At 44.5% G+C, this 20,664-nt stretch overlaps 4 protein-coding genes across 4 annotated transcripts; 2 read left to right on the top strand and 2 right to left on the bottom strand.

The window, feature by feature from the left end:
• Positions 1 to 386: 386 nt before the first annotated feature.
• On the top strand, positions 387 to 1,890 carry ccnb1ip1 (cyclin B1 interacting protein 1; the record flags this gene model as incomplete). The annotated part of the gene is made up of 4 exons (XM_079295950.1): positions 387 to 683; positions 796 to 942; positions 1,069 to 1,243; positions 1,724 to 1,890. The coding sequence occupies 4 exons, from the start codon at positions 387 to 389 to the stop codon at positions 1,888 to 1,890; spliced, it is 786 nt and encodes a 261-aa protein (XP_079152076.1).
• Positions 1,891 to 2,608: 718 nt separating this feature from the next.
• On the bottom strand, positions 2,609 to 6,080 carry ttc5 (tetratricopeptide repeat domain 5). The gene is made up of 9 exons (XM_079295168.1): positions 5,922 to 6,080; positions 4,836 to 4,968; positions 4,527 to 4,738; positions 4,239 to 4,389; positions 4,032 to 4,123; positions 3,734 to 3,937; positions 3,335 to 3,549; positions 3,100 to 3,244; positions 2,609 to 3,018 (listed from the first exon to the last, which is right to left on the bottom strand). Exons 1-9 carry the CDS (start codon positions 5,982 to 5,984, stop codon positions 2,899 to 2,901), a joined length of 1,335 nt encoding a protein of 444 aa, XP_079151294.1. The 5' UTR covers positions 5,985 to 6,080; the 3' UTR covers positions 2,609 to 2,898.
• A 348-nt stretch (positions 6,081 to 6,428) lies between these two features.
• On the top strand, positions 6,429 to 11,304 carry mettl3 (methyltransferase like 3). Its single transcript, XM_079295757.1, has 11 exons — positions 6,429 to 6,598; positions 7,607 to 7,794; positions 7,882 to 8,334; positions 8,479 to 8,654; positions 9,454 to 9,667; positions 9,785 to 9,972; positions 10,270 to 10,308; positions 10,396 to 10,504; positions 10,666 to 10,731; positions 10,823 to 10,935; positions 11,032 to 11,304. The coding sequence occupies exons 1-11, from the start codon at positions 6,496 to 6,498 to the stop codon at positions 11,132 to 11,134; spliced, it is 1,752 nt and encodes a 583-aa protein (XP_079151883.1). The 5' UTR covers positions 6,429 to 6,495; the 3' UTR covers positions 11,135 to 11,304.
• A 110-nt stretch (positions 11,305 to 11,414) lies between these two features.
• Positions 11,415 to 17,223, bottom strand: LOC306796694 (uncharacterized protein). Its single transcript, XM_079295758.1, has 3 exons — positions 17,062 to 17,223; positions 13,004 to 13,099; positions 11,415 to 12,897 (listed from the first exon to the last, which is right to left on the bottom strand). Exons 2-3 carry the CDS (start codon positions 13,086 to 13,088, stop codon positions 12,725 to 12,727), a joined length of 258 nt encoding a protein of 85 aa, XP_079151884.1. The 5' UTR covers positions 13,089 to 13,099; positions 17,062 to 17,223; the 3' UTR covers positions 11,415 to 12,724.
• Positions 17,224 to 20,664: the final 3,441 nt, after the last annotated feature.

Genomic DNA, 20,664 nt, shown 5'->3' on the forward strand with positions numbered 1-20,664 from the left:
AAAAAAAGTAAAGTTTTACATGATAAAAGAGGACTGAATGGCAGCCCAGTAAGGTGAACGCCAACATTTGTTGCTTTGGGAGTGAAAATACTGCTTTACTTCAAGAAAAATAATGGAAAAGAAAAGCTCTAGCAATGCATTAAATAGCACAAGTCAATCCAAACACACACACATCAATACATTAGAAATTGTTACCAAAAGCCTTGTGATTTCTAGTTCCCAAATTTCACCAAATAGGACTTTTATGTCTTGAAATACGTGTAAACCCCACACACTGCTAAGAAGTCTAATTGAATAACCTGTTGCTCCCACATTGATTACTTTATTTGTCTTCTAAACATAAAATGTTTGATTGCCTCATAGAACCTTGAGTTAATGACTCGGCCATGTCTTTCTGCGATGACACACTCCTGTGTAACTTCCCAAAGTGTCGGTCCAAGCTGAGCGGCTTCGCCTGGGTCACCGCTTGCTCACACGTCTTCTGCGATCAGCACGGGTCCGATGCGTTCAGCCGCTCCCCGGCCATCTGCCCGGCCTGCTCCTCTGCACTGTCCGGGAAGCTGGACATCGTGAGGACGGAGCTGTCTCCCTCTGAGCAGTACAAAGCCATGGTGCTGGCCGGTCTGCCACCAGACGTAGTTCTGGACATCAGCGCCCGTGCTCTGGCCTTCTGGAGCTATCAGGTCAAATACCTTTCTGTTTGTATGCATATGAATATCGTGTGAATCGGGTCTTGAAATGTCTTTTTTTGTGCCCAGCCTGGTTGTAAAACATCCAGCTTGTCTTTGTAAACAGGTCCACCAGGAGCATATGTATCAAGAGTACAGTCTGTCACGGGCTGAGGCCCAGCTGAAGCAGATGGAGAAGGTGTTGACTCAGCAGAACCAGAGCAGAGAGCTGGAGCTCACCGGCATGAGGGGGGAAGTCGCCTCCCTGAAGAAAGTAAGCCACAATTCTTAAACTCAAGGGCAGTGCTCCTCGGTCATTATCTGTGCGCGATGAAGAAATAGAACATTGAGAGAAACATATACGTCCAATACAAATTTACGAGATCCTCTTTCCTTTCAGGTGATGGAGGAGTATAAAAGGAAGTACAGCGATGTGTCCGAGAGGCTGATGGAGCGGAACAGGCAGTACCAGAAACTACAGGGGCTGTACGACTCTCTGAGGCTGCGCAACATGGTGGTGGATGTGGGGGAAAGAGACACGCTGCTACAACCAGCACACCACGACTTTCACACAGGTAAGAACAATATCAACTTAAAGGTACGTGAAACTGAGGTACTTGGTCTTTTTGTTTTGAAGTATTAAACATCATTTTAAAGTGATTGCAATTATTGGTCTTTGAAGATGGGGAAAACATTACATACAGACTTTCTAAGGATGTTAAAAGTTCAGATTCACAGATTAATCAGGCCACAGATTAATGGAAAATCAAACATATTCTTAGCTGCAGTCCAAAACAGCACGTTTGGCAGGAAAGTAAGCGGTCCTGCTTTTATTAAATCACTTGTGTCACAACTGATTCATGAGAAAAGGAAGGAAGCAAACAGAGAATTATGTTAAATAGCACAAGGGAAGACACAGCTGTAGGTGTTTTGTCAAGAAGTGGTCATTAAGAACCCAACAGTGGGAGTAATGAGCTGATCATCTGTGTGAGGACATTTTACTCAGTATAACAATGAGAGACATCCGTCAACCCCCCCCCCCGCGTGTCACCCAGGGGTGGCTCGGCCGGCGACTCCCCAGAGAAGCCCTCAGTTCCTCTCGGTGGGCCACGATGGGGACAGCCGGTTCTTCTCCTGCCTGGAGGCCGACGGAGCAAAGACCTTCTTCCAGTTCAGCTCCCCTAGCAGGGAGAGAGGCCGGCCCTTCATGATGAAGCACTGACACAGCAACGGGTTTCATCACGGCCGGAGCGTAGTCACCGAACTACGTTTGTTTACAAAGTGTTCAAATGTTTAGGTATTCATTTAGCTGGCAGTGTTTGCCCCGAGTTCATTTTTTGTCGTATTTATTGTAATCGTGAACCAAACTAGGCATGAAAAGTTAATGTTCAACTTTAAGTCCAGGTCACTACCGAACATTTGTGTAAAGTACTTGACAAGACAACATGAACTCTGTTTACAAAGTGCACTGCCTTACATTCTTCTCCATTCATGTAGATTGTGAAAATAGGAGATTAAAAATGTAACCGTTACCTCATTCCTTTCAGTATTTGTGTGATTACTATCTTAAAAGTATAAAATATAGAGGATAAAGGGGTTAAGTCTGACCCTAACCGTTGCATACATTTACTTTTATAGTAAGAACTACATGTTACTGAATGAATAGCAGTAGGTGTTCCGTCATACAGTGTGAACAATTTAGGCAATTTGTGTTAAACCTGAGCAGTTGATTGGTTGTTGATAAAGGTAGAAGGAGACCCACTGAGGTCTAGACTTGAAGATTGTGTGTGATGGGAGGATTTCCACACAACTTAACAACTTACTGGGACATTTTAATTGTACAGAGCCTATTTTCATTTAGTAAGAGCTGTGCTTCTCCAATATGAAAAGTAAAAAAATGTTTGAAACCTGCTGTTTGAAGACACCACACAAACAATATGTTCAGGATAAAAAGGATTTTTGTTCAAGGTAAACTTAAATCACAATTCTGACATCAAATTATCATCACAGGTACATTCATTTACAAAAAAAAAAAAAAACTGTCCTCATACATCAGAATACAAAAAAAGAAATATTTATAAATATAAACAAAATGTCCATCTAAAGACAAAGTAACATGGTGACCTATATACAAAGCAACACATGAAAACAGGCAGACACTTTGGAAACTTTGAAACAAAATCCAGGAAAAACCAATTGGTCCTCTTGCTGTACTTTCTGCTCGCTCGGCTCATTCGCTCTGGGGCTTGTAGCTGACGGAGGCAGCGATCTGACTTTGGGCATTTTGTTTCTTGCCGTTGACGATGAGGAGCAGAGGAGTGTCCACTCGTATACTTCTGAAGTCAAACGACTGCCGGAGGGAAGAAATGTAAAAGTCAGACTAATTAGGAAGACGTCTTCATATTTTGAACCACACACGTGAAACACTGACCTCATCTTTGTGCGTTATGCTGTTCCGTTTGACCTGAGGTTCAGGAATGACGACAGTGTCTCCTATCAGGACGCCCCAGCTGTCCGCTGTGTTGTACACCATCACCACTATACATGACTCCTCGCTGTCCACCATGCCAAACGTACTGGAGGGGGAAAGATTTTTACAACATCACTCCAAAAATCTAAACGTGGATTACGAGCACTATGAATGATAAAAGATAAGCTGCACTCACAAGGCCATGCGACCCTCTGAGGCCAGGCTGAACACCACCTTGCCCAGGGCGGCCATCCCGACGTTGTGACCGTGCGTGAGGGAGGAAAGAGTCCGAGGCTCCAGGCTGCCAACGCGGCCGGTCGGGGATCGAAACTGAGGGGAGGAGCAGGGACCCATGGCCGACGTGCTGAGGTTAGAGAGCATCGTCCTCAACCGACGCGCCTTCACCTTCCCCTAAAGAGACGGAGAGACGGAAGGTGAGGAGCGGAAGAAAAGAGATATGGCTGTGCTCTGCTGCCACCTTGTGGTGAGCAAGTGATCAAAATATGTCAACATCTGCTATGACAGCAATTTAAATATCTTTGGGTTTTGGACTGCTGACCTGAATAAATCACCATGGGCTGTAGGGTCTCCATACCTTGTTCTGTATGAGTTCTGTGACTTTCACCAGGTACACAAGCAGCTGCTTCTCTCTCTCTGGAGGCTCCTCCCAGCCCGGGTCGAGCGCCGCGGCGCGGCTGTAGCCGCCGAGCGCAGACCCGAACATCTCCTCGTACTGGAACAGCGTGGCGCGGTTGAAATGCAGCTCCGGGTAAGACGAGGCCGCTCTGTCTACTTTCTCCTACGAATGAGGAAGAGAAGGAGTTGAAAACACTACAATAGTGCAGTTAGTGCCGATAGATTTTTAACATGTTTAATGCTCAGTCAGCACTCACAGATTGCGCATAGGCACTTAGAGCTTGTTGAGACAACTGGGGGTTCTGTCCGCAGGTGAAGAACAGGGACACGTAGGCGTTTCCCAGGATGTCTGTAAAAACAATAACATGAAAGACAATTTTAGGACAGCGCATCATTTACACAATCATTACTTTCCTCTAACTCTTGTCCTCTGCTCGCCGGTAGTACCCAGACGCTCTACTCACACCAGGACGTCCCGTCTGTGACATCCAGCTGGACGGCTTGTCGGGCCATGTCCACACTCTTCAGCACCTGCTTGCCATTTGCGTCGCTGTCTGCCGCCGGAGACTGCCTCAGCACCATGGACAGGTTGCGTAGAGACACCTTGTTTTTGCTCTGCAGCGGTGGAGGATAAAGCACAAGACAGATGAGTTAATAATGGAAACCGAGCATAGACAGAAGTTCCACAGGAGTGGTCAGAATGCTTCACCGCGTTTAAAACATGCCCATCTCTTTTACTGTCGTCAATGTACCTGCTGCAACGCTCCGGTGAAGCAGTTCTTGGCACCCATCAGGTCTCCTTTTTTCCAGTACTGCTCTCCCAATGTGTTCCAACCTTCGACCAGGCCGGGCTCCAGCTTCACAGCCCGGGAAAGGAACTCCTCCGCTACAGGACTGAAGTCTGGAGCTACATTCAGACACCTGCCCTTCTGCAGCAGAAACTCTGCTTTGTGTTTAAAATGATCTGTGGAAAATCGTAAACGCAGAGAATACGGTAAGTGTGATCGATATTCTGAAGATTAAAAGACTGAAGCGCTGTCGTGTTAGAATGAAGCACTCACCTTCTTTCTCCTCCACCTTCTTTAAGGTCTTTTGGATCTCCTGCGCGACATCGCTTTGTTTCCTCCCAGCTTCCTCCACGCTGTGAGTCTCAAAATAGCAATCTCTGAAGTTATACAGTTCATCCACGAGCTCCTGTGATGGAGGAGGGGAGATGTTGTATTTGTTGAGAATTAACAGTTATTATTAACAGTTAAAAATAGATCAAAAGGGACATTTCTCACAGTACAATATTGAGTTGGTGAATAAAACTGGGGCGGCTATTGTGCATTAATGATGCACCAATATAAGAACACTGTTATTGTGTGATACCCACTTTTGTGATTGTTTTTCAAAAGAGTAAATCACGCATTAAAAACGGTCAAATCTGAAACCGTGGCAATATTTGGTTTGGATTATTATCTTTCATAAAAATGATAATTAATATTCAAAATCTAAAGCATTAACAGTGCATTAAGATCCACATTATCTAATCTGCAGTTGTTGCCAAACAGTGGAGTTTAAAGCATCAAGGTGAGCATCAACCAGACAGAGAGGGTCTCACGAAAGAATCTATTCAGTTGCATGATGGGAATTGTAGGATCCAGTGTTCTGGATGCTTGCTTGACCCATAATTGGGTCTAAAAGTCATGATGTCTGAGCCTCTGTTGCTTTGACTCTATGGAAGCACAATGCTAAAATACTGGAGAGAATAACGAGTACCATTGTTGTTACAGAACACGAAATACAGGTTTATCTTAACAATAGGCATTTCATTTCTAAAAGGTGTCCATTGTTACAAATGCACCTGCATTTGTACTAATGATGTAAATGTTATCGACAAGAGATGCTTAAGGTATGAAACCTTTTTCCGATTTACAAGAACATATCAGTGCATCTCTAGTGTCAATCTTTTGTGCATTAAGCCAGGAACACTGACCTAAATAAATAAAGACATTTAAAGAAATCACCATGGACCCTCTCTGTCTGTTGTGACTAAGCAAGAGGTAGACACGCACGACGCTGAGCTCACGAAAAGTAAAAAAAACACGAGGGCTCGGACACTTCGTAGATGGTGAATGTTCGTGTGAATAACCGAGAGCAAATACCTTCAGAATTTGCAGCTCGCTCTTCTCTTTCACGGGCTCGCCACTCTTCTCGTCTTCCGCCATCTTTGCTCAGCAGAAAACAGCCTAGTAACGTAGCGCGAGCAGTAAAAGTACGCCAACTTACGAGACTAGTATTAAATATAATGCTATAGTTATAGTATGATGACAGAAAACATTTATTTACTGAAAGAGCGCGAGTTAAATTATATTTTTAGCAGAGAGGAAATAGGCGTTTAATTGTACCGCAAGCCGGGAGTTAGGGTAGTCAGTACGTACCCAAAATGAATCCGACAAATATATATTTTAATTGAATTAACAGTCGTTGCTAAGACGTATCTTTCAGACCGGCTGATAAAAGTATTTTTATTTATTTATTTTCAGATAACATGACCTCAAGGACGGTTCCTTCACGCAGCACCAGACAGCCGGAACGTTCCTCACGCAAGATGCTCGTCGGACGCCATTTCGGGACGGACCATGCATTTATTCGCTGCCGTCAACAAGGCGGACAAGTGATCAACTTTTGTTTTAGATTCTCTTCAGTGTGCAGCGGCGTCGTTGTCGAAATCCAGTCATGTCGGACACGTGGGGCAGCATCCAGGCGCACAAGAAGCAGCTGGACTCGCTGCGGGAGAGGCTGCAGCGGCGGAGGAAAGACCCGGCGACACTGTCCTCCGGTACGGTCAGGCCAGAGAGAGCGGTTACCAGCAGGGCGGCAAAGAACCATTGTTTTTATTGTTAAGTAATCAATGGAGTATTTATCAGATTAATCACGTAGTTTTTGAGTCTGAACATGGTCAGGAATGAAGACAAATGCCCATGTTTTGTCATTATTATTCTTATTGTTTGATAGTGAAGGGCTTTAACGAATTATTTGCATCATTAATGAAAATGACGATTGTGTTCTCGATTAATCGAGCAATTGTTTGGTCTATAAAACGTCAGAAAATAGTCCCATGTCCATCAGTATTTCCCAGAGCCCTGGTTGTAACTGATAGTCCAAAACCGTAATACCCGATTCACAGAATGGAAAGAAAAGCAGCAAATATTAATGTGGAAACCAGGGATTCATTCCTTAATGAATGACTTATCCAATCGTTTTGTTCTTCCAGAGGTCTAAAATTTAAAGATGTTCAACATTCACTGACATTAACACAGAAAAGCAGAAATCCTTATATTTGAGAAACTCAACTTATTATTTCCCCATTGCTTGATAAATGAATGGTAAATTAGGAAATCAATTATCGGAAATGTTGTTGGTTAATTTCCTGTTTGACTAATAGTCTCAGCTACAATAACATGCTGTAACGTTGCCTCATTGTGTGTGTTGTCACATCAACTGTGGAAAGACAAATGACTGTTCAGTGTTTCATTACTGTTAAGTTTCTCTATTAAAAATATAATTAGAGAGAGATTCGTCAACATATATATTTTACAAGATGTCCAGGAAACAAGAGGTGAAAACTTTTTTTAAATTAAGGAATTTCCCTTTGTTGGAAAATTGTTGCACTAAAATTCATCAATATGCTTTTTATTCTTCTGAGCAAATTCCCCACATCCAGGTGAAACGCCTAATAGCACGCTGGAATTCAATGTTTTTGTGAAATTGATTTCACATTGTCACAATTGATAAATGATCAGGAAGAACCTTTTTTTTAAAGGAGGGTGTTAACCTCTGTTGTCAGATGGTGGAAGCAGCACAGAGGGATCCACAGCCAGGAGTGACAGCCCGGCTCCGACAGCTCTGCTCCCCACTCAGGAGGAGACGGAAAAACCACCAGACCCGGAGCTAGAGAAGAGGCTGCTGGGATATCTCTCTGATCTGAGTCTCTCGATGCCAACGGACTCCCTTGCCATCACAAATGAACTCAGCGTGAGTCCATGTCACAGGAATGTTGTGTTGAGCACATTATATGAACGACGTCATATTTTCTTTTTCTTCCTTCCTGTTTGCTCACAGTCTGAATCAGCTGTCAGTCACGGAAGCATCCAGAGTCTGCTGCTTAAATTCTCTGCTCAGGAGCTCATCGAGGTCCGGCAGCCCACCGCGGCCTCTTCCTCTGCTACTTCCCCCCCCTCAATCGTGGTAGCGGTGGACCACACAAAACTATGGGCCATGATCGGCCCCGGGGCCGGAGCCCAACGGACCGGAGTCAAGAGAAAAGCAGAAGATCAAACCCACCATAAAAGAGCTCCGGGCCAGTCGCCCTCACTTCAGAGCTCCGCTTCTCCTCCGCGCACCTCCTTCACCTCTGTGACGCCGGCTTCCTCCTTGCAGCTGTCGGGGCCCTCGGCCTCAGGGAGCGGGGCCGATAAGAAGGGCAGGAGCAGCAAAAGCCAGTCGTCCCATATGGACATGGAGATAGAGAGTCTCCTGAACCAACAGTCCACTAAAGAGCAGCAGAGCAAGAAGGTAGGAAGGTTTAGGAGATCTCTCCTCGTCTCTTACAGCACCGAGAGTTATTCTATTACAGTTACATTGTCAACGACGTGAAAGTGAAGCAGGATAGTCTGGAGGTGTGATAACTGATACGGGTATAATGTCATTTATGTCCAGATGAGCAGAGAGATTCTTGAGCTGCTTAACGCCAGCACAGCCAAGGAGCAGTCCATCGTGTTAAAGTTCCGCTCTCGCGGCCGAGCTCAGGTCCAGGAGTTCTGCGACCACGGGACCAAAGAGGAGTGTGTGCGCTCCGGGGACACGCCGCAGCCGTGCACCAAGTTACACTTCCGGTCAGCAACTCTTCTTCTCTGTTTTTATATCACCCAACACGATAACATGTTTCTATCAGACTCTTCACAGCGGCAACAGATTTTTAATCAATTCAGATAAATACCCCCGTCGGCCTGAAGAGGTCACTATGAATAAAGTTTAAAACATACTACTCCTATCAGAACAATGTTCTTGCAAAACAATGACTCGCCTCATGCTAATAATTTCAACAAAGCTTACTGCTACATTATGATTTCATTTGAATCAAATTGAAAAGGAGAATGCGTCTTGTTTTCATCTCAAAGTATATAGTTTGTGGAGGTTCTCCTCATTCTGAATGATGCTCTGTGGTAATGGTTCCCAAACGGTGGTCGGGAAACCCCAAAGACGTCTCGATACAAATGTATAATCAGATGTGGGATCAAAAACAGATTCTCCAACATACAAATTAGTTTGTTTTTGAATTTTTAAAATGTAATTATTGATATTTCCTTGTGAAATGTTTGATAATGTAATGCCTTTCAGGCAAGTTATTAAAATTGAACAATCTGAAAGGGATGAAAGCGTGTTTAAGGGTCTCAAGTGGACTTGAGTTTGGAAAAGAATGTGTGCCTCGGGGATACAATTTCAAATTTAATAAACTTGACTGACACTTGTGCATGAAGGGTTATTACATTTGTATTTGCCTTCCAGTAAAACCTTTGTGCTAAAGAAGATGTTTTAAAAAAAAATCAAACCTGATGCTAAAATATAATGATGACATTGCATGACTATGTTTATGCTGCTGATTGGATTCGTGATGCATAATATCTCCTTCAGTCGCATCATCAACAAGCACACGGACGAGAGCCTCGGCGACTGCTCCTTCCTCAACACGTGTTTCCACATGGACACCTGCAAGTACGTCCACTACGAGATCGACAGCCTCCCGGAGGCCGAGGGGAGCCTGCTGGGGCCCCAGGGCGGGACCACGGAGCTCGGCCTCTGCGCGGGGGACGCCGACAGCAACGTGGGCAAACTGTTCCCCTCACAGGTGAGGCTGAGAGAGGACGGAGGAGGACCGACGGTCGTACCAGCGCGCGAGAAAGATGGACGTTGATATTTTTGGCGATGAAATTAACAGAGGCTGTGTTTTTATTTTTTTTTGCAGTGGGTCTGCTGCGACATCCGCTTCCTGGACGTGTCCATCCTCGGTAAGTTCGCTGTGGTGATGGCCGACCCTCCGTGGGACATCCACATGGAGCTGCCTTATGGTACGCTGACTGACGACGAGATGAGAAAGCTCAACATCCCCATCCTGCAAGACGACGGCTTCCTCTTCCTCTGGGTCACCGGCAGGTAACGATCCAAACCGACATTTTAAACATGAGGATGTGCCGTACAGTTTTCTCTCTTTGTTTTACAGTTACAGCCTGCCTGTACTCTATTCCCATTCTTCAAGTTTCCACCCCAAAAAGTTCAATCTTTCTAAGTTAAATTAAATAGCAGGAGTCAGATTTCTCATAACTTACAACACTTCGTCCACACACGCTTGTTCTACAGGTTGAACCTGCATGTTGATACATTGATAAGAGGAGGCAGGGACCTAGTTCTGCACATCCAGACATAGTTGTGTCTTCTCTTCCTCTCTTGCAGGGCCATGGAGCTGGGCAGAGAGTGTCTCAGTCTTTGGGGGTGAGTCTCTCCTTCTGTGCATCCGCGAGCATCGAGCCACCACTTTGTTAGGACTCCTTTTTTTTTAATCTATGTATTTATTTTCAGCTATGATCGAGCCGATGAAATCATTTGGGTGAAAACCAACCAGCTGCAGAGAATCATCCGCACGGGAAGGACCGGCCATTGGCTGAACCACGGGAAGGAGCACTGTCTGGTATGTCTGTCCATGTATGTACGTATGTACGTAACAGTCTGTTATATACTGAGTGAGCCGGCATGAAACTGCCCTTACATGACTGCTCATTCTTTGTAAATGTGGCTTTCAAAATTGTCTGAAACTGCCTGAAATGTAACGCGTACCATGTTTCTCCTCAGGTGGGCGTAAAGGGAAACCCTCAGGGATTCAACCGCGGTTTGGACTGCGACGTCATTGTGGCCGAGGTAACTCTTTTTTAAATTTGGTCGTGTATTTATGATTTCTACAGCATGAAGAAGATTCCATCTCTTCATTACATTTCAAACTCTCGTCCAGGTCCGCTCCACCAGTCACAAACCAGATGAGATCTACGGCATGATAGAGAGACTCTCGCCCGGCACCAGGAAGATCGAGCTTTTCGGTCGACCGCACAACGTCCAGCCCAACTGGTAACACACATCAGGCTTTCATTTAATTTAAAGGCCAAGAAGCTCTTCTGCATATGTTACATGTGCTGATGGACCTTTTTATTTTTCCACTTCCAGGGTAACTCTTGGGAACCAGCTTGATGGCATTCATCTCTTGGATCCTGATGTCGTGGCTCGATTTAAGAACCGCTATCCAGATGGCGTCATCTCCAAACCCTGACCCCAAACACACGCAGTGATGGCTTAAATCATTGGTCACAGGTTTGGAAGAAGTTTGTCTATAGACTTTTTTTTTTTTTTATACCAGTGAACTCATTTCTTAAATAAATGTTGTGAACAAGATACATTGTCTGTGTCTTGGTGAAGAAATGATAAATGCGTGAGGAAGTATTGTTTGTCGTTTCTGTACATTAGTGTGTAATCCCCAAATCTAATTCTGAGAAACTTCACATTCATCAACAAACACAGGAGACGTTTTTATGTACATTTTTAGTTATTTTGTTAGTCAAGAATAAAGAGACTTTTTGTGTTGACGTATTGTAGATTTGAATAACTTATCAGGGGTTTTGCATCAAAGGGCAAACATTGATTGTTTCAGCAGGTTTTTCACAGTCATTCGGGATCAGATCTTTACAGTCATGTTTCAGGCAAATACAGAAACCAGTTCAGCTGTTAAAAAGTAAAACATTTTAATATCAAATGAAACCAGGTTTTTTTTTTTGTTATAAAATATTAAAGACAAGAAATTAGCCGGAGTGAGCTGAAGCCAGACAGAACGGACAAAAAAACCCAATAGAAATATAACTTTTGCAAAGTTTGCGTCATGCTTTCAAAAGAGGAACTACCTAGAGGCAAACACATCTGCTGTGCTCCCTCCTCTGATAGTGTACAGGGGTTTCGTAACAGAGTACATTCCTGGTTATAAGAAATGTCAACAATGGGTTTCGTAATATGTCCCTCGTGATTACAGCTGGGTGTCCTTCAAAACACGCCGGTACCATTAAAGTGATAACGATACCAAAATCCAAATGATTTTCACACGTATATATCAAAATATTTATCAGAAATTACTGTACAATGAAGTATTATCTGGGCAGTGTGATTCAGCCTCCTTTGAAGAGTTGTGGCGGCATCTCAGCACGCGTAACTGCCAACTCGGTGAAACACACCGCGCTCCACTTGCATGTGTTGAATCGAAGAGCGCTTTCTTCAGTACAAAAAGGAATTGATGCGGGTATCGTTTGACTGGAGAAGTTCCGATACTACTTGTTATTGGGTTATTATGGTTTAGTATAAAGTACCCAGCCCTACTCATGATGGTGGCTAATGATGCGGTCCAGCTACAGATATTCATCCACATACTTCAAAGGTTAACTCATCTCGCTTTGTGAAACACACAGTTATCTCAACAGTGGATTTTTCCCACAAAGTTGGCCAACGAAAATAGAAAAAAAAGTGATGCACTTTTTGGTAGTGAATGCTGTAAACAAGTCAGTTGTCTTTCCGCCCGTCAGTATTGTGACTGTTTGGGCAGCGGATCCACAGAAAACCTTAATGCACAGAGATTGAAAACCACGTCTGTTTCAGTCTTTTTTCCCCGGTCCCTCGTTGAGTCTTAATCATCGAGAGTTCTTTGTGGGCAGCGAGCAATGAGGGGTTTGATTGCACACTGCTGTTGATCCCATCTAAAGGGGACCACAGGTGCTCTTGCTCGGCTATGGTTCGCGCCACAGCGTCCGAGAGCGAATGGGCGGCAGAAAATCGAAGGTACAGGAATCCGTTTATCGTCTCTGCGGCCCTCCCGTCGTCCTCAGTAGGTGGCGTCCACTGCGTTGATGTTGCTGTCCAGCTGGTGTCTAAACGACAGCCTGGCCTTGGTGGCGAAGTAGATCTGGGAGCCGCGACTCAGGCCTCCTGCTCCTTCGCTGTCGCTACCACAGGACGTGGTGGAGCACAGGCGGGGCTTCATCTCCTCAATGGGAACTGAGAGGCGGGAGATGGACAGAGAGTCGGGGCGTTATGAGGACGTACTGTCACGAAACAGCTGTTTTTAAATTGGTCTACAATTGAATGTGTAGCTGCTCCTCACCTGCCGCTGGGGGGCACTGTCTGCTCTTGCAGCGCTCTTTACAGCGTCTGTAGAAGGGAAAACACTGCAGCATCTTCACACCCATGGCAGCGATGTCTGTAGAGAGAGGGCAGTGAACAGAGACTTACGTTTAAGAGAAGCAGCATAAAAACCTAAAAGTATGGCAACGCACAAGCTTTTGAACAGAGGTAAACCCATCCTACAATGCAAGTGAAAAACTCAAATTGGGAGTGAAGAATCCGGTAAACAGACTGTTTTGCAGGAAGCTCACGTCTCCGATAGCTTCCATTCAAGCTGCCTTGATGACAAGGAGAGCGTGTCTGAGTGCCTGCTGACAGCTCCTCGTCTCATCACCAGGTCACAGCTTAATGGAATTATGATCCTGCGCTTCAGCGACATGATGTTCCTAACGCAAGCCGACCGGTGTTACGCAACAGCACCGTGACCCAGCAACCAATCGGTCAGTGTTTACCTCGTCAACGCCGCCTAATCCCGGAACAGGACGTCAATGTGCCAGACGCATATTAAGCCGTCTCCTGACAACCAGACGGATTACATAGAGGTCGTGTGATGTGTGCAAGTTATTGTTTTCATTTTAAGAACTTTAAAAGCTTTTGTTTCTGGACTTTTCCCTCCCAGCAAGTGTGCCTTTCAATGAGGGGTTACGAGACCTAGACCTGGTCTGAATATAGACCCAATCGCTGATCTAAAGCCGCAGGTAGAACTGATTCATTGAGCAACAAAATCAGTCAAATTCAGTTTCCCAGAGGATTGTCCCTCTTATCTGTGGCACCTCTGAATGATGCGATAAAGCCGGGACCACACGCCAGCACTCAGCTGTATTTACTGAGAGCGAGGGGGGGAAAGGTATTTATTTTGGTCTTAATCGGGTTAGGGAATGAGTCAGGTGAAATGGAGCGTAGGGAGGTGATTCATCCCGAAAGTTTATATTGTAATCGTGTTTTAGGTTAAAAGTTGTGTAGCTTTAATGAGTCTGCTGCAAATGACCTAAACTTATTCATAACCTTTAGAGGATCAAAGTAAAATCGTTACAAAAGACTCAAATCAAAAACTCAGACTTAAAATGACCACAAAGACTCAAAATGACCACGGAGAGATGCAAAGCGACAAAGACGCAAAACATACAGAGATGCAAAACTATTACAAAAATGTCTTTTACAAATAAAGAGATGCAAAATGAATAAAAACATCCAAATACATGATACAAAATGATTACTAAAAGGACTTTAATCAACCACCAAGACACATTAAAAGACGCAAAATGACCGCAAAACTATGACAGACTATTACAAAGATATGCAAAACAACCACATATGGAGGCAAAAAGGTTTACAAAAAGACAAATAAATGATGAGATGCGAAACAACCACAAAGAGAAGCAAAAGTCTTACAAAGAGACTACCGTAATCAACCGGTGAGAGACATGAAGACGACCATACAGAGATGCAGAACGGCCACAAAACGGCTTAAAATTACCACAAAGAGACTCAGTCTGAAAAAAAACGCCTACTTCAGTCTGATGAGAAAGTCCACTTGTGTGACAAAGCATTTAGCCCCATTGTTCATTGATCACAGACAGAAAGATTTGGATATCTGTTGTCAAACAGTGATTGCAACATACAGGAGAACATCTTTCTCCCCCCCCCCCCCCCCGGCTTCGTGGAGACGTGACAGCTCACACATAGTCACACAGCTGCTGTGGCTGCCAGACAGGCTGCAGAGGAGAGACTTTTGGGAAATAAGTGAAAAACTCATCTCTTATTTCACACTTTTGGATAAATTCACACAGAAAAAGCTACTTTTTTTCCCCCCCATTTCTTAACCAGCTAATGCACCTCCTGTCTAATTTTCTCTCAGGTGTGGCTGTGAAATCCTATCCCATTTTACGGACACAGTGAATCCATTCTGCTGAGCTCAATGTAGAGGTCCTGCCTGTGAAACGAGACCTCACAGAACAGCTCACATTGTGAAGGGAAGAGAAAGGGAGAGTACTGGCCGACGATGTTTTCCCCGAGTTTAATCATTCTAGTTTCCTCCTACAGCCATGCTATAGATTCTTTGAGAATCAACAATATTGCAAGCGTGGGAAGCAGTTCCACACACACAATATTGAGGCCCTGGTGAGTGGTGAGGAATTTTGGGCCCAGATCATGATTGGCTGTGGGTGTCTGGCAGCAGCTTAGGAGCCTGGAGGAGAAAAACAACCTCAGATGGCAAACTACTGCATACACGCCCAAGTACCCACAGAGACACATTGACCACGGAGAGGAAGAGGAAAAGAAGAGGAAGTGGAAGAAATAGAAAGGACGTGGGTCAAGAATGAAGATCTGAGTGAGAAAGAGAAGTATGAAGTCGTGCCTCGACCTCTTTCTCTCTTCATGCGTTCCTCTGGAGGCTCCAGCCTGCAGGCAGTTGATGTGAGCAGCGTGCATAACCTGAATAATGCGGTTTGTAGTTGCTCAATCAGTGGCGGCTCAGTAATGGTGCTGGAAATTGCGAAATCCTTCCAGAAAAAACATTTGCAAGTTCATATTTTTGAGTGCATGCGTGTGTTTGCAGGGAGAGGCAAACGGCTCGAGCTACTTTGCAGAGCATGATCCCCTGTATTCTCCATTTTTTAACTTTTCTCTCTTCAAGCAAACTGAACCACTTAGCTTCTTATCGGCTCTGTAAACAACGTTAAAGCAGCAGAGCACATATGCTTACAGTAATGTGATAACAATCGTGCTACTGCTCCAAAAATATTTTTTAAAGTCACGGCCTGCAACACAAAGCCTCACACAGGCCTGCCAGGCTGCATGACGCACAGACTCTGTGCACGTATACTTGCATAAGTGTGTGTGTGTGTCCATTAATAGCAGCATACAATCCGCTTTCATTACTATTCATCACAGCCAGAGGATAAAGCCGCTTTTAAAGTGTTTCTATAGAGCTCAGAGGAAATTATTCAAATAGTGCTTTAATAAAATGTTACCGTACTTGTAGGCCAATTCCATTTTATGCTACTTACTATTACTTTGCTACACTTTAGGGGCAAATGTTATGTTGTTTTTTACTCTACTACATTTATTTGACAGTTCTAGTTCCTTTACTGATAAACTGTTGCTGATGAAACGCATGCTTGAATTTGTTGTTCGATATCAAACCGATTACAATATACAGCAGTTCAAATTAGCTGCACTTAATACATAACATGCAGTTTACAGGTTACTGCATCAATCACATTATTAAGTAATATAGTACAACACTGTAAAAGGAGAATTTTGAATGCAAAACCTTTAGGGACTGTATGAAAGTTGCTGCAGTGGTGAGACGGGCAGATTTGTAATTATTGCCACAGTTAATGATTTTCTTTTAACATTCCTCTTAAAATAATTGGTATGGCAAGCTCAATTTAAACCTTAATATCTGCATGGAACTACTAATGTGACCGACACAAAGCCTGTAGCCTGTATTGTTGACGTAAAGTTTCGTTGTAATTATTTGTTATTCACTATGAAGACAAAGGAAGGCTTAAAAGAGTAAACACACCTCCCATACGTCCCCCAAACACACACCTTCAGTTTACAATTTCAGATGCGCGTGCAGGAGGTGGAAGCCTCTGTGTGCGCGCGCGGTTGGAAAGGTTGAATGAAAAGCTGCGCGAGACAGGCTAATCTTAGCATTCACCGCTCATCTCACCTCTGGCTCCCTCGTCGAGCTATTAAAAGGTGGGTAAACAGTTGAAGGGACACAAGTGGAAACTATCATGCGAGTGTGAAGTCAAACCTGCAGATACGATACTTTTTTAACTTGCGTATAAATGAGAGATGCCAATTAAACGGTCACAGTGGCTCGTTAACGAGCACAGTATGGCGTGTTCAGGCGTGCAGAATAAAGTTCGACAAGTGCGCAGAATGCTGCGTGTGTGTGTGCCAGAGTGGCTTCTTCATGAACAGGAGTCCTCCGCTGACACACCTCCTGCCCGAGACGCGCGGATGTGCACCCAGCGTAGGAATACCTTTTCATTTGCGGTTCAAATGAGTAAAATGACCCACCTGGTGAAATAAACAAGTAGAAACGTGAAGACGGGCAGCGGAAGACGGATGATTTAGATCATTCCCAACACGGTTTCTTCCTCTTTACTTCATCTGTGGCCTCCCTCGTTAAAACGCACGTCCTCGGAGCGCTGCCCGGGTACACTGTTGCGTCCCCGTTGGCTGCATGGAAAAAGGCTTCCGTGGCGCGGAGCAACGGAACTTTAAATAGCTAATCCCCGGAGCATGGCGAGGGCGAGGAGGACACGCCCACTTTCTCTCACCCTCCCTCCGCCTCCTCCCGTCCGCTCTCCCTCCCTCTGACTCTCCTTTCCTCGTTTGCTGCCTCTCGCCCATCATCCCACATAACGCACACACACACACACACACACATACACACGCTGCACACACTTCCTCCTGCATGCCTTGCTGTGTTTTGCCTCAACCTCGTTCACATATTTGTTGATACAGATAACGCACCAAATGTGATCATAAATAGCTCGGTGTATGAATAGCCACTCCTTCAACAGGTCAAAATCCCTCACTTAGATCGTGAATCAAGGGGATTTGACCTCATCCATGGAATGAGGTCAGAGGTCATCATCAGCTGTGTTTCTCAGCTGTTTTTAAATGTATTTTCATATTCAAACTCTTTTTAAGGAGTCTGCCATTTTCTTTTTTTTAGTTTTGTAAGATGTTGAATAAGAGTTTTAACAATTATTGTGATCACCATTATTATGGGCATATACCATTCAATTTATGTGTGGGCCTACTTTTAAATCAGCAAATCTTATTGCACCACACTGTGTTATTAGTGGCTTAAACTCAAAGTTATGCATGTCTGTATGTGTCATTTTTATGCTTATTTCTGTAAACATGCAGCTATGAGACAGCGGTGTTTGAGCATTGAAGAAAGTGAGACCCTGAGCTGTGGAGGAAATCCCTTCCTCTACCTTTAGAGTGAGATGTATGTATATTTCCCTCTCACTGCAAACGTATACCTGCGGTGCACGGAATCGAAATCTAAGATCTGAATCAACACGTCGGTGTCGTCACATGGCTCGTGTTTATCAGATTTCCTGGAAACCTGCTAAATGTTTTGAGACATAACATGACCCGGAAAAAAAAAAGTAACAAAAGGCGTAAAAAAAAACATTTTAGTTCGAAGTAAATTATTAAGAATAAAGTTGGGGCCATGTGTAGCTTCCTCCAGCAACTACCCAGCACACCAGAGTCATGCTGGCTGATATATGATTGTACGTGCAATGCATAGTACGTGCAAACACAATTGGCTTCGCCTTAAAATGTTCTGAATAGAATGAGACTATGCTGAAGTCGCACCCAGAGCCAGGCCTGGCAGTGATCTCCATGTTCTTTGGCTGGAAACCAAAGAACTTCTCATGTTGACAGGAGGCAAAACCTGGAGATGAAATTAAAATCAGACTTTGGAAAACAGTTCTGAACAAGAAGATTCCCACATAACCCTCTCTGTAAAGACAGATTGATAGTCAGAGGAGAGTTCTTGGCCCATTGGATGGTTTATTGCTGCTTGTTGGCTTTCTGGTTCAAGGTTTAAGGCTTACTGAGGGCAGCTCACTGATTGGACGGTATTCGTCAGAGTGGAAATTTACCCAGATGAGCTCTGAGTGAGTCTGCGCCGGCTGGCTAGAAATCACCCTGGAAACAGCCTGTGTAGCAGCAGGAACACTTCTGAAGCGGATTCTGTTCTGTGACTACGTGGAACAGTCGTTTTTCACATTGTTTCCTAGTAGATGAACATTCAAAGGATGTAATCTGATCAGACCGAAAGCCTGCACAGATTGTGTCCTGTTGGACGGTGCAACAGGACACAAACAGTCGTTCAAGTCAATTATTTATATTGCGTAATAATTCATTCTAATTGTGGCTTGTTTCATGTCCGAAGGCCAAAAAGCAAGTTGCGTGTTTCACGGCAGCTAATAAATCTCACCCCGCGTGGTGACAGAGACACATGAGCTCGCTCACGTGCACACATTCACACCTGCGGATGTGGGTGAAGGACAGACGTGGTTTGGTGGGACGTTGTCTCTAATTTTAACTCGACTCTGTGCGGATGATTGACAGCAGAGCGGCAGACTTGGACTCAAGCAGTTGAAGCAGAGTTGTAGCTTTTAAATTAAACATAAAACAAGATTCATTTGCTCTGACTGTTGAATATTATATATATACGAATGAATATTCTGTTACAATTAGGATTTTGTTTTTTGACCGACTTCAGAGTGATTAAAATGTCTTTTAACGTCCCAGACGAGCATTTGGTAAACTGAAAACTGGGGATTAGGAAAGCGTGTTGAATCGACGGCCCTTTTTCTTTTATGTGCGGCAGATTCCAAACTTGCACTGAGGTTGCTGTCACAGAGAGTGAAGTGGTGCCTCCGCGGTGTTCCTCTCCTTGTAAGGTGACAAGTGCCCCCCCCGCTATAGCCTGCCAGCGGAGTATGATGATGAGGCAACACAGTAACTCCCTGTGTGGAGGAGGATATCAGGAAGCGAACCACTCCCGACTCTCCCATTGGCCTCAAGTGCCATCGTGATGTCATCCGGGGGGACAAACTGGATGGCGAGTGGAGAGCGATATTGTCGTTATACTGACATCATCCTGTGTGAATTTGTTTTGGCGATTGAATCCCTCGCTGCCATTGCTCCACTGGAGCCGAGAGACGGGAATAGCGGCACTGCCGACGTGCAGACAGAAACGGATCCAACGAGAGACACGCGAGGGTCAAAGGTCGCCCGACCGTGACCTAAAATGAGTCTGAGGTGAAAGACGTCCATTCAAACATGTCGTGAAGTCTCACAAATGGAGATATTCACGTAAAGTGCCACAACTTCGAAAAACAGGAGGGTGATGACGAGTCTCCTTCAAAAAGTGCAGCCCAGGGTGCAAAGGTTTCTCGACCTTCATTTACTGGCACTTTCATATTGTCGGCTGTTAAATAAAGGCAGATATGATCTTCATAATCATTTCCCTTACAGGGTCCAGACTCCCAGGTTGAAAGCCCGCTGGTTTAGATCATCAGAGTTTTTAATGATCTGGACGTCAGAAAGATTTATGAGTGCAGTGCGCAGCAGTTCATGAGATGCTGTGCATGCTAATTCGATTCATTTTCATCTATATGGTTCATATCTTGCTGAAAACAATATACGCAGGACATATGCTAAGATGCCTCAAGTCTCTCCAGCCACCCAGTAACTCCTTTGCCCTGATATGGTATTTCAAGATAAGGTGATTCGATTGCAAACAAACAAAAATCAAGTCATTGCAGGCTCAAACCAGTGTGCTCCTCCCACAGTGTGAGTGTTTACTGGTCCCCAGCTCCCTGGTTCTTGCTCCCTCCCTCCCCCCCTCAGAGGTCCGGACATTCCCACACCGATGTTGTTTATTTTCTGTTGACGCTGGCATGCCTCTGTGGAGCCGGGACCACGGCTGACTGGCTGAGGTTGGCTCCAGCCTCCTTTTTATTCTTTAATGAGAAATTAAGTCAATGTATTGATGCATGACATGTAAAAGCAACACCGAGATGCTTTTACAGGGACGTTAAAGTCAAATTGAATAAACGGAAAGTTAAGTAAAAGATGAAAATG

The sequence above is a fragment of the Melanostigma gelatinosum genome (genome assembly GCF_949748355.1).
Source record: "Melanostigma gelatinosum genome assembly, chromosome: 23".
In the NCBI taxonomy this organism is placed as follows: Eukaryota; Metazoa; Chordata; class Actinopteri; order Perciformes; family Zoarcidae; genus Melanostigma; species Melanostigma gelatinosum.